This window comes from Bubalus kerabau, chromosome 13 (genome assembly GCF_029407905.1).
Source record: "Bubalus kerabau isolate K-KA32 ecotype Philippines breed swamp buffalo chromosome 13, PCC_UOA_SB_1v2, whole genome shotgun sequence".
In the NCBI taxonomy this organism is placed as follows: Eukaryota; Metazoa; Chordata; class Mammalia; order Artiodactyla; family Bovidae; genus Bubalus; species Bubalus kerabau.
In genome coordinates this window covers 44,942,660-44,954,222 of record NC_073636.1, presented here as the reverse complement: position 1 = coordinate 44,954,222, position 11,563 = coordinate 44,942,660, and the positions used below count along the sequence as shown (strand labels likewise).

Here is an 11,563-nt window from a genome sequence, read left to right as displayed (position 1 = left end):
GCCTAGTGGCCAGGCCCTGGAGGAGAACCCAGTGTGCATCAGGGGACCAACCCCAGGCTCCTATTTCCACCTTTGCTGCCAGGACGGTGAGTGGGAGGGAGACAGGCAAGTGGCTGCTGGGGTTGCATAAGGAAGATTTCCCAAGGAGGAGCCCAGTGATTAATCTGGTAGGAATTTGTTTCAACACTCCCTCCCTCCACCTCCACCCCCCACCCCGCCACAAAAACTGCCAGACTCAAGATGCTGATAAGAATTCTTTTATGTTATTCCAATAAAAAATACATTCATACAGAAATATAACAATCTTGCAAAAAACAATTTCAAATAAAATCTTGTAAAACAAAATTTTACAAAAATCTTACAAAGATTTTTTAGATAACAGGGTGCTTCAAAATAAAAAGAAAGAAATTTCACTAATAGAAATTTTTTTTTAATGTCAAGCAAAAAGTTTCTGCTTGATTGAGGCTCAGTTATCACCTGAACAGAATTGTAATTCTTTATGTACTTGCTTATTATGAAAATTACAGGCATTGACATACATGGCACCCAGCCCCACCCAATCAAACCACTCCACGGTGTTTCATAAGTGAGACAAGCCAGTGCAAGTTTTTTATTTTTTGTCTTTTGTTTACCTTCTTGCTTAATGGAACTGTTATGGCTAAGCACACAGCAGGGCCAAAAAAGGAGTTTTTTTCCCCCCAAAATCCAGCAAATCAAGTGTCTGGATTTGGAACTGCCAAAAGAAAAAAGTGCATTTTCCCCCTCAGCAAAATAATTTCTTTAGGTAAGTGTATCCATCAGCTCAGATTTAAAAAAAAACAACAAAAAAAAACCAGTTATATGAGCTTTTACCATTGCTCATTTTCAGGAAGATCAAACAAAATACCAGCCCAGCCAGACTTATGTGTATATATATATATATATATAAATAAATATATATAAAGAGAAGATCCACACCCTTGACCAGCAGCTGCATGGAGGATCAGCTGTCCATGCTGCAGTATGCCAATTCGGGGAAATTACTTGTTGGAAAAACTGGAAGAATCTATGTGCTGGAAAAAAAATAGCTTCATCTGCATAAAAAATGCTCTCAAAAAGAATCTCTGTGATTAGCTTTCTTTTAGGTTAGATCTTCAATAAGGCTGACATTTGAAATCAAAACCTTAGTGTGTCTGAGACCAAACAACCAGTGGGCTAGTATTCCGTTCATGGCAGTTCTGAATGGCCAAGGGACCCTATCCCAGACCCACCAATTATGATGAGTGACTTGGCAGTCTGGAAGAGATCTGATGCCAAGGGCCTGTGGCAAATTGTTAAATGAAAGATAAAGCCTTTATAAAAGTTATAGTTTTCATTTTTACCTCCTTTATGGCCATTTTGAAATAGGTCTTCACAGGCTGTGGAATTTTCTAGCTATACATTCTAATTTCTCCTTAAAAAAATATTTATATATTATTCATATATATGTATATATATATACACACACACATACACATATTATACACACAAATGTACATACACAAGAATTTCGCCCACTTTTTAAAAAAGTAATATACCTTCTGTGTTACCAACAGATAGCTAGATAGATACGCGAGAAACTTGTGCCTTTTAAGCAAATACATTGTTTTTTAATACTTCTGTATCTTTAATACGTGTGAAAATGTTACATATTAAACACAGCCGGTGTATGATCTGTACAAGTGTTGTGCAAAGTCTATATTGAAGTCTCACCCTCACGGTGGCAGAAATGGTCTGATTTTCCAATTATCATTTGTTTCCCACTTGAACACTGACAGTCAAGTTGTCTAAGCTATTGAGTAAATACTGACTTGTTTGGGGAGTTTTCATCTATTTGACTTGTGAAGTAGGACCTTAAAGAGTTTTTTTTTTTTTTTTTTCTGTATTAAATATTGATACAGTACAAAGCCAGGTGAAAAAAGAGCCTTAATAAAGCATGCATCACCCATTCCCCTGTATGAGACCCCCACAGGAGGGGCCACTTGCGTAAGGCACCATTATTAAGATCTACAGTGCATTAACAGCTAGAAAACCAGAAATGAGTCCTCAAGGCATAAATAAGAGAAACTTAGCTGCATGAGAAAACAGTTTCTAAGCTTTAGTGGTTTTATCCACCCAACTGAGAAAAATTTTAGGTTCTGAGTCTAGTGGGACGTTAGACCAGCGATTCCCAGCCTTGGTGTCCCGGACACCCAACTCGTGCCCAATGTCTCCCAAGGGCAACTTGAAATTCTCCAAAAAGGTAATACGAATTCGGAACCACTGACAAAATAGTCCTACACTGCACAACGCCTCTCTAGAAGGGGAGTGTTACGAATAAATCCAAGGGGCGGGAGTTGGGGAGGGGTGGAGCATCATGTATTGCCAGGCCCAGATGGCTAGGGGGGGTCACCTGATTCGACCAATTGTTATCTTAGCTGCTCAGTGAACTTGGAACCAAAACGGTAGTCCTGATTTAAAAATGGAAAAGCAGATAATTCCCCAGACCATGCATTACTTTTGTCTTAGAAGGAAAAGTTATCCACGTGTTATGTTTGTAGGTACACAGCGTATACAACAGGTAACAAATGAACTCTGTCACAGCAAGCAGCGCCAGCTACTCACTTCACACAGCTGAACCGAACACCGAACGCTCCCGTCACACACCGCGGGGGAAGGGCTCTCCCCACCAACACCCACTCGTCACTCGGGGTCCTGACTGCCCACGCCTGCCCTCCCATCTTCCCTTCTTCGTGTCTTTTTTTTTTCTCTCCTCTAAGGCGCAGACACCCCCTCAGGAAATGAAGGATGGTCATCTCGTCTCACGGAACACGCTTCACACACAGAACATTCAAACTCTGTTTTTTTTTTTTCTGTCTCTTGCAGTCTCGCCAGGGAAAGGACATGCCTCATCACCCAGTCCGTAGGAGACCCTCCACATACAGCCCACCCACCACTAACATTCTCAGTGCACATGCTCACGGCAAAGGCTTAGGGACCACTCAGAGGACAGGTAACCAGTGGCGAGCCGGGGCCACCCAGACACCACACACCCCGGGTGCCCTGCCGCTTCGGACGTGACTGTTCTCGCCCTCGAAAGACCTTCCCAGTAGGTCCTGGAGGCGACCGGGCAGGGTGCAAAATGGCTTTGGCTGGAACACGCACCCTCCTTCCGCGGCCGTCTCAGCCTGGAAGCCTTTTTAGCCCGCAGGAGTTGCCGCTCTGCCCCCTCAGAGGTGTCTCTTCATGTGCAGGGCCAGGTGGTCAGACCTGGAGAAACACCTGTGGAGAGAATTGGGGTCCCAGACATCAGCTCTCCTGCCCTGCAGGTCACAGACCTCTGCCCCGAGCTCCCCAACCTCAGCGTCGCCCCAGGAGGGTGCACTCCCCCCGCCGGGTCACCCCATCCTCATTTGGGGCAGGAAATTCCAACTGACAGAAGTATCTACATCAAAGAGGCCACCAGTGAGTTCTTGGGAATGTCACTAGACTTTACTACCTGGCCTTCAAATCTGAAAACTGATCAAGGGTTGTTCCTCGGAAAGTATGAACGAAATCACCCTATTCTCAGGCACTGAAATACCTGGGGCTTCCTAACCTGGAGGACTGGCAAACAAGAGCCTTTTTAAAAAAGTCCTGGGCCGAAAAGAGAAATGCCATTACAGGCCCAGAGGATGGCTGCCCGCTGCGGGGTGACGGCATGCCTGCTCCCGGGGATGACACCCCCGCCCCTGTGGTTCATGCACGTACCTGTCACAGTGAGAACATTTAAAAGGCTTGGCACCAGTGTGCTTTCTGAAGTGTCGGGTTAACTCATCGCTTCTTGCAAAACGCCACTCACACCCTTCCCATGAGCATCTGTAAGGCTTTTCTCCTGGGAAGAGAGCACATGACAGGCACGCCATTACTTCACTGAGCAGTGAGGGAGGGGCCCCGCGACCCCAGCACACGGCCGGGGAGTCCTCTCAGGAGCAGGCTAGAGGGTCACTGCCCTCAGGAACTCAGAACACACACCCATTAGGGCTAGGAGCCGGCCCTCCCGAGGTACCAGGCAGGGGCTCTTTTCTGACCTAGCCTGGGGACTCCCAGTGCTGGGGGATGGACCCAGGCTTGGCAGGGCCGCATGACCGTGACCAGAGCCAACATGGAAGAATGACAATTACTCAGACCAGAGAAATACTTCCGAGGTGATGTGTCAGGCCACTGGACCCACAGCCTTGGCCAGGGCTGGGTTTTTACTGCTTTCTCCATGGAAACGGTTTCTCTCAAGCACTTATTTTGTTCCTTACTCACTTCCCCGTGGAATGAGGCTCTGTAGTTTCCTCCGGGAAACTACATTTCTCCAAAACCGAGGTCATGAGTTTCTGGGAAGCCCCATTACAAAGCCTTCAAAGCACTTTCTAAAGGACCAGCAAGACACCCAGTTGACTTCATCCCTTGGCCATTTTACAAATAGGATTTCACTAAAGGTGCTATCTGAGAAATTAAAAAATTCCCACAGCTAGTCCTGAGTGTGCTGCTGGGACCACTGGGAGCCGGTCCAGGGCACCCGGGTCCTGATTCCAGCTCTGCCTTGAGCGGCTTCGGGGATCCCCATCTCCTCTCATTACTGGCAGCATGAGATTCTGTGTGTCGTGACCCTTAAGACTCCTCTCAGGTCTAAGATGTCTGTGATGTTCCAGCAGTTATCCTAGGCTGTCATGGTAACTTGAAACCAAACTATTCTCCAGATTGTGATATTTCATTAGGAAGATACTGTTTTAAAAACTGGCATCAGAAAGCAAAGGCAGCATGACATGCAGAGAAATCCTTACTAGGCACCCGCCGATGATACCGCTTCAGTCGATAGGGTCAGCTAAGAAGACCCCCCATGGTGGCTGGCACCCATGTGTGCCACACGTCCGGGCCACCCCCTCTCAACCCTGGAACTTTGTGTGCACAAGTCAGAGGCAACTCCATGTAACATGATGCATGGACACTGACGACTGGGCACAGTGGGATCTCTGTAACCTGGGTGGTTGGGAGTGGGCAAGGGACTGGGTGTAGACAAAGAATGTGATTTACCTCTTGTATGTTTAATCAGAAAGCGATAGACCATTCATCGGGCACATAAGTCCAGTCTTTCAGCGCCTACTCTGTCCTCCCCAGAGACCCAACTCTTTCGGGGGGGAAGAAAGGAGGTGAGGATGTGTCTGCTCCGACAGCCTCCTGCCCAGCCCCCTCCCAGGGCGGGTGAAATTCAGCAGCGCCCCACCGCCCAGGTCGCAGGAGGGACTGACCTGTGTGGGTGCGCTGGTGTGCTTTCAAGTGGGAGCTTTTGGTGTAAACTTTCCTGCAGCCATTAAAGTGGCAGCGATGCACCCGCCTGCGGCCGTCGGGGGAGGCGTCCCCGCTGCCCTTGTCGCCCGGCTTCCCTGAGGTCCCACCCCGCGCCTTCCCGGGGGGGTGCAGCTCGCCAGGCACACAGCCCCACAGGTGCGAGGGCTCCCTGCTCAGTTCTGGGGAGGACGGAGGCGTGGAGGTGACCGAGGAGCTCAGATTCCCCGAATTGACCAAGACTTCGCTGATGGGGTCGGAGGTAAACTTGGTGGTGGGCGAGAGCTCCTCGGAGCTGTCGGAGGACTCGCTGCTCACATCCGAGTTCAGGCTGTTGGTCTCCAGGTTGTAGCTGAAGCCAGGGCTGTGGAGCGCGTCCTCGGGTGGGCCAGAGGAGGACACCTTCAGGTCCGCGTCCTCCTTTTTCTCCCGAGCCAAGATGATTTTGGTCCACAGATCTTCTTGGCTGTCGAATTTGATCTCGGATGCTGACACGTAGCAGGGCTCGCTCTGCAGGTAACGTTCCAACTCCAGGCAGGTCTATGCGAAAGAATCACAGGGAGGCACATGATTGTGACCACACCGAAAACGGAACCGAAAGCACAATTCCAAAAAAAACAAAAAAAACATGCAGGAGCCAAGGGCAGATCAACTGTGGCCTTGCCACTATAGGACTCCGTGTCTGCAGCAGAGCAAGAGGAGAGCTATCTCTAAGAACGGGATACGTTCAGAAGGAAAACCAGGGCGAAGCCTCTCCCCGCTTCCCCGAGGTGGACCACAATGGCCACAAATGGCTGATGGCCACAGAGGAGCTAGTTTCTGTTAAGAGTTACAGTGTTGACGTTTCTAATGAGTTTCTGTTAGCCACACAAAGGACACCAGCCTCCGACACCCCCACCCCCACCCGACAGGTTTAACCAGATTATCAGACAGCCTCCAGAACCCTGTGCATGAAGGACACCCAGGCAGCCTGCTTCTGCGGGCCTGCTGCCCGCAGCACGGTGAGCTCTGACATGGCCATGCGTCCCCTCTGGAGAACCGCTGACAGCACAGGCCGCGCCCAGCCGGGGCAGACGCAGCCAGGGGGACGTCTAGGGTCAGGAACATCAACCGAGCTGCCCAGAAGCTACCCGTTTCCTGTGGAGGAGCCCAGACCTTAGTAGGCTTTCAAAGAATGCCATTCCCAAGTGCAGGGCCATGTGCGCACACAACTTAAATGACTTCCACAGTGGTCAGAGGAAAACAACAACAGGAGTGGAAAAATGGTTCCAGAATGGCCATCTGCTTTTGTAAAGGATGCGGGAGGGGAAATTCCTTTCCCGGCCCTGCTGGGAGTCCCACAATGGACTAGAACTTTATCTGCTGGCCAAGAGTACAACTGTATGAGTCATCACTCTATTTCTTTCACGCAATGCCAAAGGAGACTTCCTTTTGAAATTCTGACCAGCGGCCAAAAAAAGGACCCGGTTCAAATATACATGCAGTGTGTCATGGACAGAGTGCCCCCCCCCAGCCCCACAACCAACCTTTCCAGAAGCTACAACTGCCGAGACACCAGCATCCCCTCTCCCCACCATCTCAAACTTTCTAGCCACTGGAAAAGAAAAACGGTAGGAAACATTTTAGGATTAAATTATGTCTGCCTTATCTTCACTAGGATCAACTGCCTACATGTCCATATAAGGCTGTCTATACAACTGCAAGTCTACAGATTTACATTGCTACAGCAAACGCCACTCTCTTTTTTAAGCAAATCATTTTCAGGGCTAGCCAAGCCAACCCAAAGGGCTCAGGCTGGTTTATTTAGCAGGGTGCCTGATATCAGACTATATCCTTCCCCCTCCCCCCCACCAGACTCTTCACACCGCAAGCAGGAGCAAGCAGAGGGGGAAAAAAACAATCCTTGTTTTCTTGTTACCCCTAAAATTAGACGTCTAGGTTACAAAGCACCCTCCAGTGTTCTGAGGAGAGACTGGCAAGATATCTTATGGATGTTCCAAAGAAAAAGGAAAGCATGTTTACTGAGACCTTGTTAAACTTTAATAATCTGGCTAATTTAAAATCCCCATTATGCCGAGGAGCACTGGGGACCAGAATGAAGCTCTTGGGGAGAGTTTAAAAGCCTCTGAAGGCAACCCAGAGCTCAGCCTGGCTTGTGGCCCAAATCCCAAATGCCCAAGGAAACTACTTAGATCGATTTCAATCACATCCTAGGAAGCTTCTTTAGTAGGAAAAGCTGGGAGGGGAGAGGGAAGGGAGGACTGTGAACAATGAGGCAGGCATGTGAAGGTTGTTCCACTTTGCATTTCATCCCCCTTAAAAGCCTTCTAAGCTTTGAAACCCGCAGAATATATGAGATCTGCTAATTCACTTTGTGACAAAAAACAAACAGCCTAGTAGGGCAGAGACAACCCCAAACCCTCCTATCTTTTAAAGATAATGGGACAAGTGTCAGAATCTCTCTCCCTTCAGGCAATCCTAACGCAGGAGAAGGGGGAAAAATTAAGTTTTTTAAATGTCCAATGCCCAAAATTCCAATTTCACTAAAAAATGCCGGAAACAGAGACTCCTCTTCCCAAACTGAGACTAGAAGCAATTCGGACAGGCTCATTGTCATATGACTGATAAGTCACTGGTTGTGCAAACATTGGTTCCCCCCCCTTTTTTTTTTCTGGTCAACAAAAGAAGCAGGTAAGAAAAACAAGGCAGATGGAGGCAAATCTTAAGGATTCCAAAGGTAAAGAAACTGAAAATGGCCTGGTAGAGAAAAGGAGCTTGTGGGTGTTTCGCTGGTGAAATTCTTAAGTAAAATAGAAAGAAAGAAAAACCTGTATGTACAAACACCAAAAAAAAAACCAAAAACAAAAAACAAAACAAAACGAAAACAAAATACCTTAAAAATAAAAAAGAAGAAAAAATAACCTTGGCAGTCCATGCAGGTTCATATGACTAGGTCCAGCTGTGGAGAGCCTGGAGCTGGAACAAGCACCAAACTTCTGCCAAGGGCTAGGGCCGAGATCAGGCCGCGGAGCTGGGTCGACGCTCGGGAATACGGTTCAGCAGCCCCAGAAAACGGCAAGAACACGGGGAGCGCCCGGCGCCGCTGCGCCCCACTCAGATGACAACTCCGCTCCACGCTCTGAAAGGCCCCTTTAAAGTGCCTTCTGCGCCGGAGCCACAAGTACGTCTTAACAATAACTATTCTAATTTTTTTTAAAAAATTTACCCAAACCATTAAAAAAAGGAAGAAGAAAAAGAAGAAAATAAAAAAGAACTGCACCTCCAAGCACACACCGTCCTGCGGGTGCATGCACGTACTCCCTGCTCGGCGCACCGGGGCACCTGGCCCACGAAAATCCCTATTTACCTGTTGCCAATATTCCTCCAGGGAGGGCAGCGCCGAGAAGTAACCAGTCTCGTGCACAATCTGGAGTTCCTGGAAGATGCTGCACATTGGGAGCACATCCATGTCGGGTTGGAAGAGACCGTCCCCGCTGCTGTAAAAACAGGGAGGCGTGCGGTCTGCAGTCGGGAGCGCGGCGGCCGTGCCTGCAGCGCCGGGGAAGTTCATGCAAACTCAAATGCGCAGCGATTAGGCGCCGCGGGTTCGGGTCCTGGCCGGAGCCCGGAGACGCGCTCGCGAGCCCGCACAATATTTGCAAACACCGGACTGACTGCAAACGTAACCCCTGCAAAACTTCCCTATTCAAAGCTCCGCTGCCAGCCTCCCCTCCTCCCCGCCCAGCTCCCCCCGCCGCCGCCTCCCCACGTGACTCGCCCGCGCCCGCCCCGCGCACCGCCCAATCACGCCGCTCCCGGCCCGGGGGCTGCACGGAGATGATGTCAGCTCCGGCCAATCGCGGGCGGCGGCTCACCGCGGCCCCGCCTGGCGTGACCGAGCCTCTCCATCACCGCCCTCGCCATTGGCAGAATTCGAACTTCGGCCGGTTCTGATTGGGAGGCGGTTTCACAGGCTATTTTTAGCAGGGTATATAAGGCGCGGGCCGTCTCGCGCCGGAGGAGTCGGAGCTGGGAGGTACGCGGCCGAGAGGCTGCGTGTGCTGCGGCCGGCCGGGCCGAGGGGATCCGGTGTCCCTGCCCTTCCCGTCCCGGTTTCGGTCCCGGCCCCGGTCTTCCCGTCCTCGTCCCCGCAGCCCTGGTCCTCGTCCGTCGGGCCGATCGCCCGGGCCCGGCCCTGGTTTCCCCGTCGTCCCGTCCCCGTCCTTGTCCCCTCAGCCCTGGTCCACGTTCGTCGTCGGGTCGGTCGCCCGGGCCCTGGTCCCCTGACCCTCCGCCGAGCTGAGGGGAGCGCGGCTGGGTCTACTCTGTCCCTCCCTCCGACCTCGGGCTGGCCGGCCGTTCTCTAGCCCCCTCCGTCCTTCCACCCTCTCGGTGCCCCCTCCTGCCCCAGCTGTAGATTCCCGTCTCCATCCCCGTCTGTCCCCCTCTTCCCCCCCTCCTTTTCGCTCCGTTATCCCTCTGTACCTGCCCCGTTTGCATCTGCACCCCCCGCCCCGCGCTGTGTCCCCTTCCCTCCCCGTTGCATCCCCTTCTGTCCCCAGGTGGCACCTGTGACCCTGGGGTGGGGGGCTGACCAGCCCCAGAGGTGTGCTGAGGGACAGGAGGGCCCTAGTCCACGGGCTGTGTTGTATATGAATCTGAGTTTCCCCCTTCAGCCTCCTTCACAAGGACAGGGCACTTACCTGGGGGACCACGGCCGTGCCACATCCTCACCCCTCTGCCTGCCTAACCTGCAGGAGCAGAGTGGCCTGGAAGACCCAAGTTGAATCTCCTGGCTCTTGAGGGGCTTATGTACACTCTTGATTCTACCGAACACACTTTTATTTTTAAAAAGAGGGCATCTTGTTGGGGCAGGTGGGGTTATAAATAGAGGGAGCCTATAACCAATCTTGGTAGGGTTCCCCATCCACACCAGCTGTGTATATTTTAGAAACCCAGGGTCTGATCCCAAACCTACAGAGTCCCAGCCGTTGTTTAACCAAGCTCTCCAGATGAATCTGTTGCCACTGAAGTCTGGGAAATGGGGGTTCTAGACACTGTCCTTGTACTTGTTTCCTACCATATAGACAATTGTCATTGTACTTGTTGCCTACCACAGAGCCGTCCTCATTCCAAGACCCATTTGGAGACCCTCACGAAGATTAACAACTAGACTTGTCCCGAGTGAATGTGAAAACAATTCAAGTTATGTTGAGCTGACATTTAATGTGTGTGTGTGTTTTTTGCTATATAAATTATCTCCTGAAATATACCATAATGTTCATTTTCTAGCAAAATGCCAAAACCAAGAAGAATTTGCCTTTTAAAATTCGAAATGGAAAACTGAATTATAGCTACTACCTCCATTTTTATTTCAAAATAGAGTTTAATGAGACATCTTTTAAATAAAAATTTTTTAATGAAGTATGTAAAAGACTTTTGAGAGGATTTTGTATGTTAGATTTTAGCAGACTTGAGTTTGCCTATGACCCTGTAAGATTCTAGGCAGGGACCTTTGTCAATCAAAAGTTAGGGAAGGATATTATCTTATTGTAATCTATTGTATTAAAAAGTCTGTAAAGATGATTCATGGTGAGCTGATTACAATGATCACTGGCTTGTGTTCAGTGGTCCTCTATCCTGGAAACAGTGTCATGACTGGCCCTCCATAGAGGAGACATGGATTGGGACTGGCTTGCCTTGAACCAGCTTCAGGCTGTGCCCACCCATTGTTGCCTAGCAGTTGGTTGTATCTGGAAGGTGGGTCTGAGAGTGAGCTTATATCAGGGAGTAGGTTTCTCAGTAATTGGAGACAATGATCCAGAGAAGCAAGAATCCAGTAAATATGCAAGGAAAACAGCATCCTGAACTGTAAGGAGGAGAGTTAGGTCAAGGGAGAGAGACACTGTCCAAGGGAAGGTGCCATGATAACTCTCTGTGCAGTGCATGTGGGTGTCATGGTTACAGTATTCTTATTCACCTTTTGGACAATTTTGCTTTCCTGTAATATTGTATATTTTATTGAAGTATAGCTGATTTAAAACATAAATTTCAGGTGTACTACATAATGATTCACAATTTTTCAAGATTTTATTATGATGTATTGACTATATTTCCTATGTTGTACACTATATCCTTGTAGCTTATTTTTTATACATAATAGTTGGTACTTCTTAATCTCCTACCCCTATCTTACCCCTCCCTCCATCTCTCTCCCCACTGGTAACCACTAGTTTGTTCTCATCATCTG

General features: G+C 49.4%; 1 protein-coding gene across 2 annotated transcripts; it reads right to left on the bottom strand.

Moving 5' to 3' along the window:
* Positions 1–241: 241 nt before the first annotated feature.
* KLF6 (KLF transcription factor 6) lies at positions 242–9,046 on the bottom strand. Of its 2 annotated transcripts, XM_055544162.1 has the most exons (4): positions 8,681–9,040; positions 5,277–5,853; positions 3,748–3,871; positions 242–3,279 (listed from the first exon to the last, which is right to left on the bottom strand). In XM_055544162.1, exons 1-4 carry the CDS (start codon positions 8,882–8,884, stop codon positions 3,228–3,230), a joined length of 957 nt encoding a protein of 318 aa, XP_055400137.1. In that variant the 5' UTR covers positions 8,885–9,040; the 3' UTR covers positions 242–3,227. The 2 variants fall into 2 exon arrangements, 1 of the variants encoding a protein (XP_055400137.1); XR_008701562.1 differs by lacking the exon at positions 242–3,279 and having other exon boundaries at positions 3,749–3,871; positions 5,062–5,853; positions 8,681–9,046.
* Positions 9,047–11,563: the final 2,517 nt, after the last annotated feature.

Coding starts and splice junctions, on each gene's coding strand:
- KLF6 (XM_055544162.1), bottom strand. CDS start 8,884: ATGAACTTCCCCGGCGCTGCAGGCACGGCCGCCGCGCTCCCGACTGCA. Junction 5,854..8,680: donor TGGAGGAATATTGGCAACAG/GTAAATAGGGAT, acceptor TCTTTCGCATAG/ACCTGCCTGGAGTTGGAACG. Junction 3,872..5,276: donor ACACCAGCGCACCCACACAG/GTCAGTCCCTCC, acceptor CTCTCTTCCCAG/GAGAAAAGCCTTACAGATGC.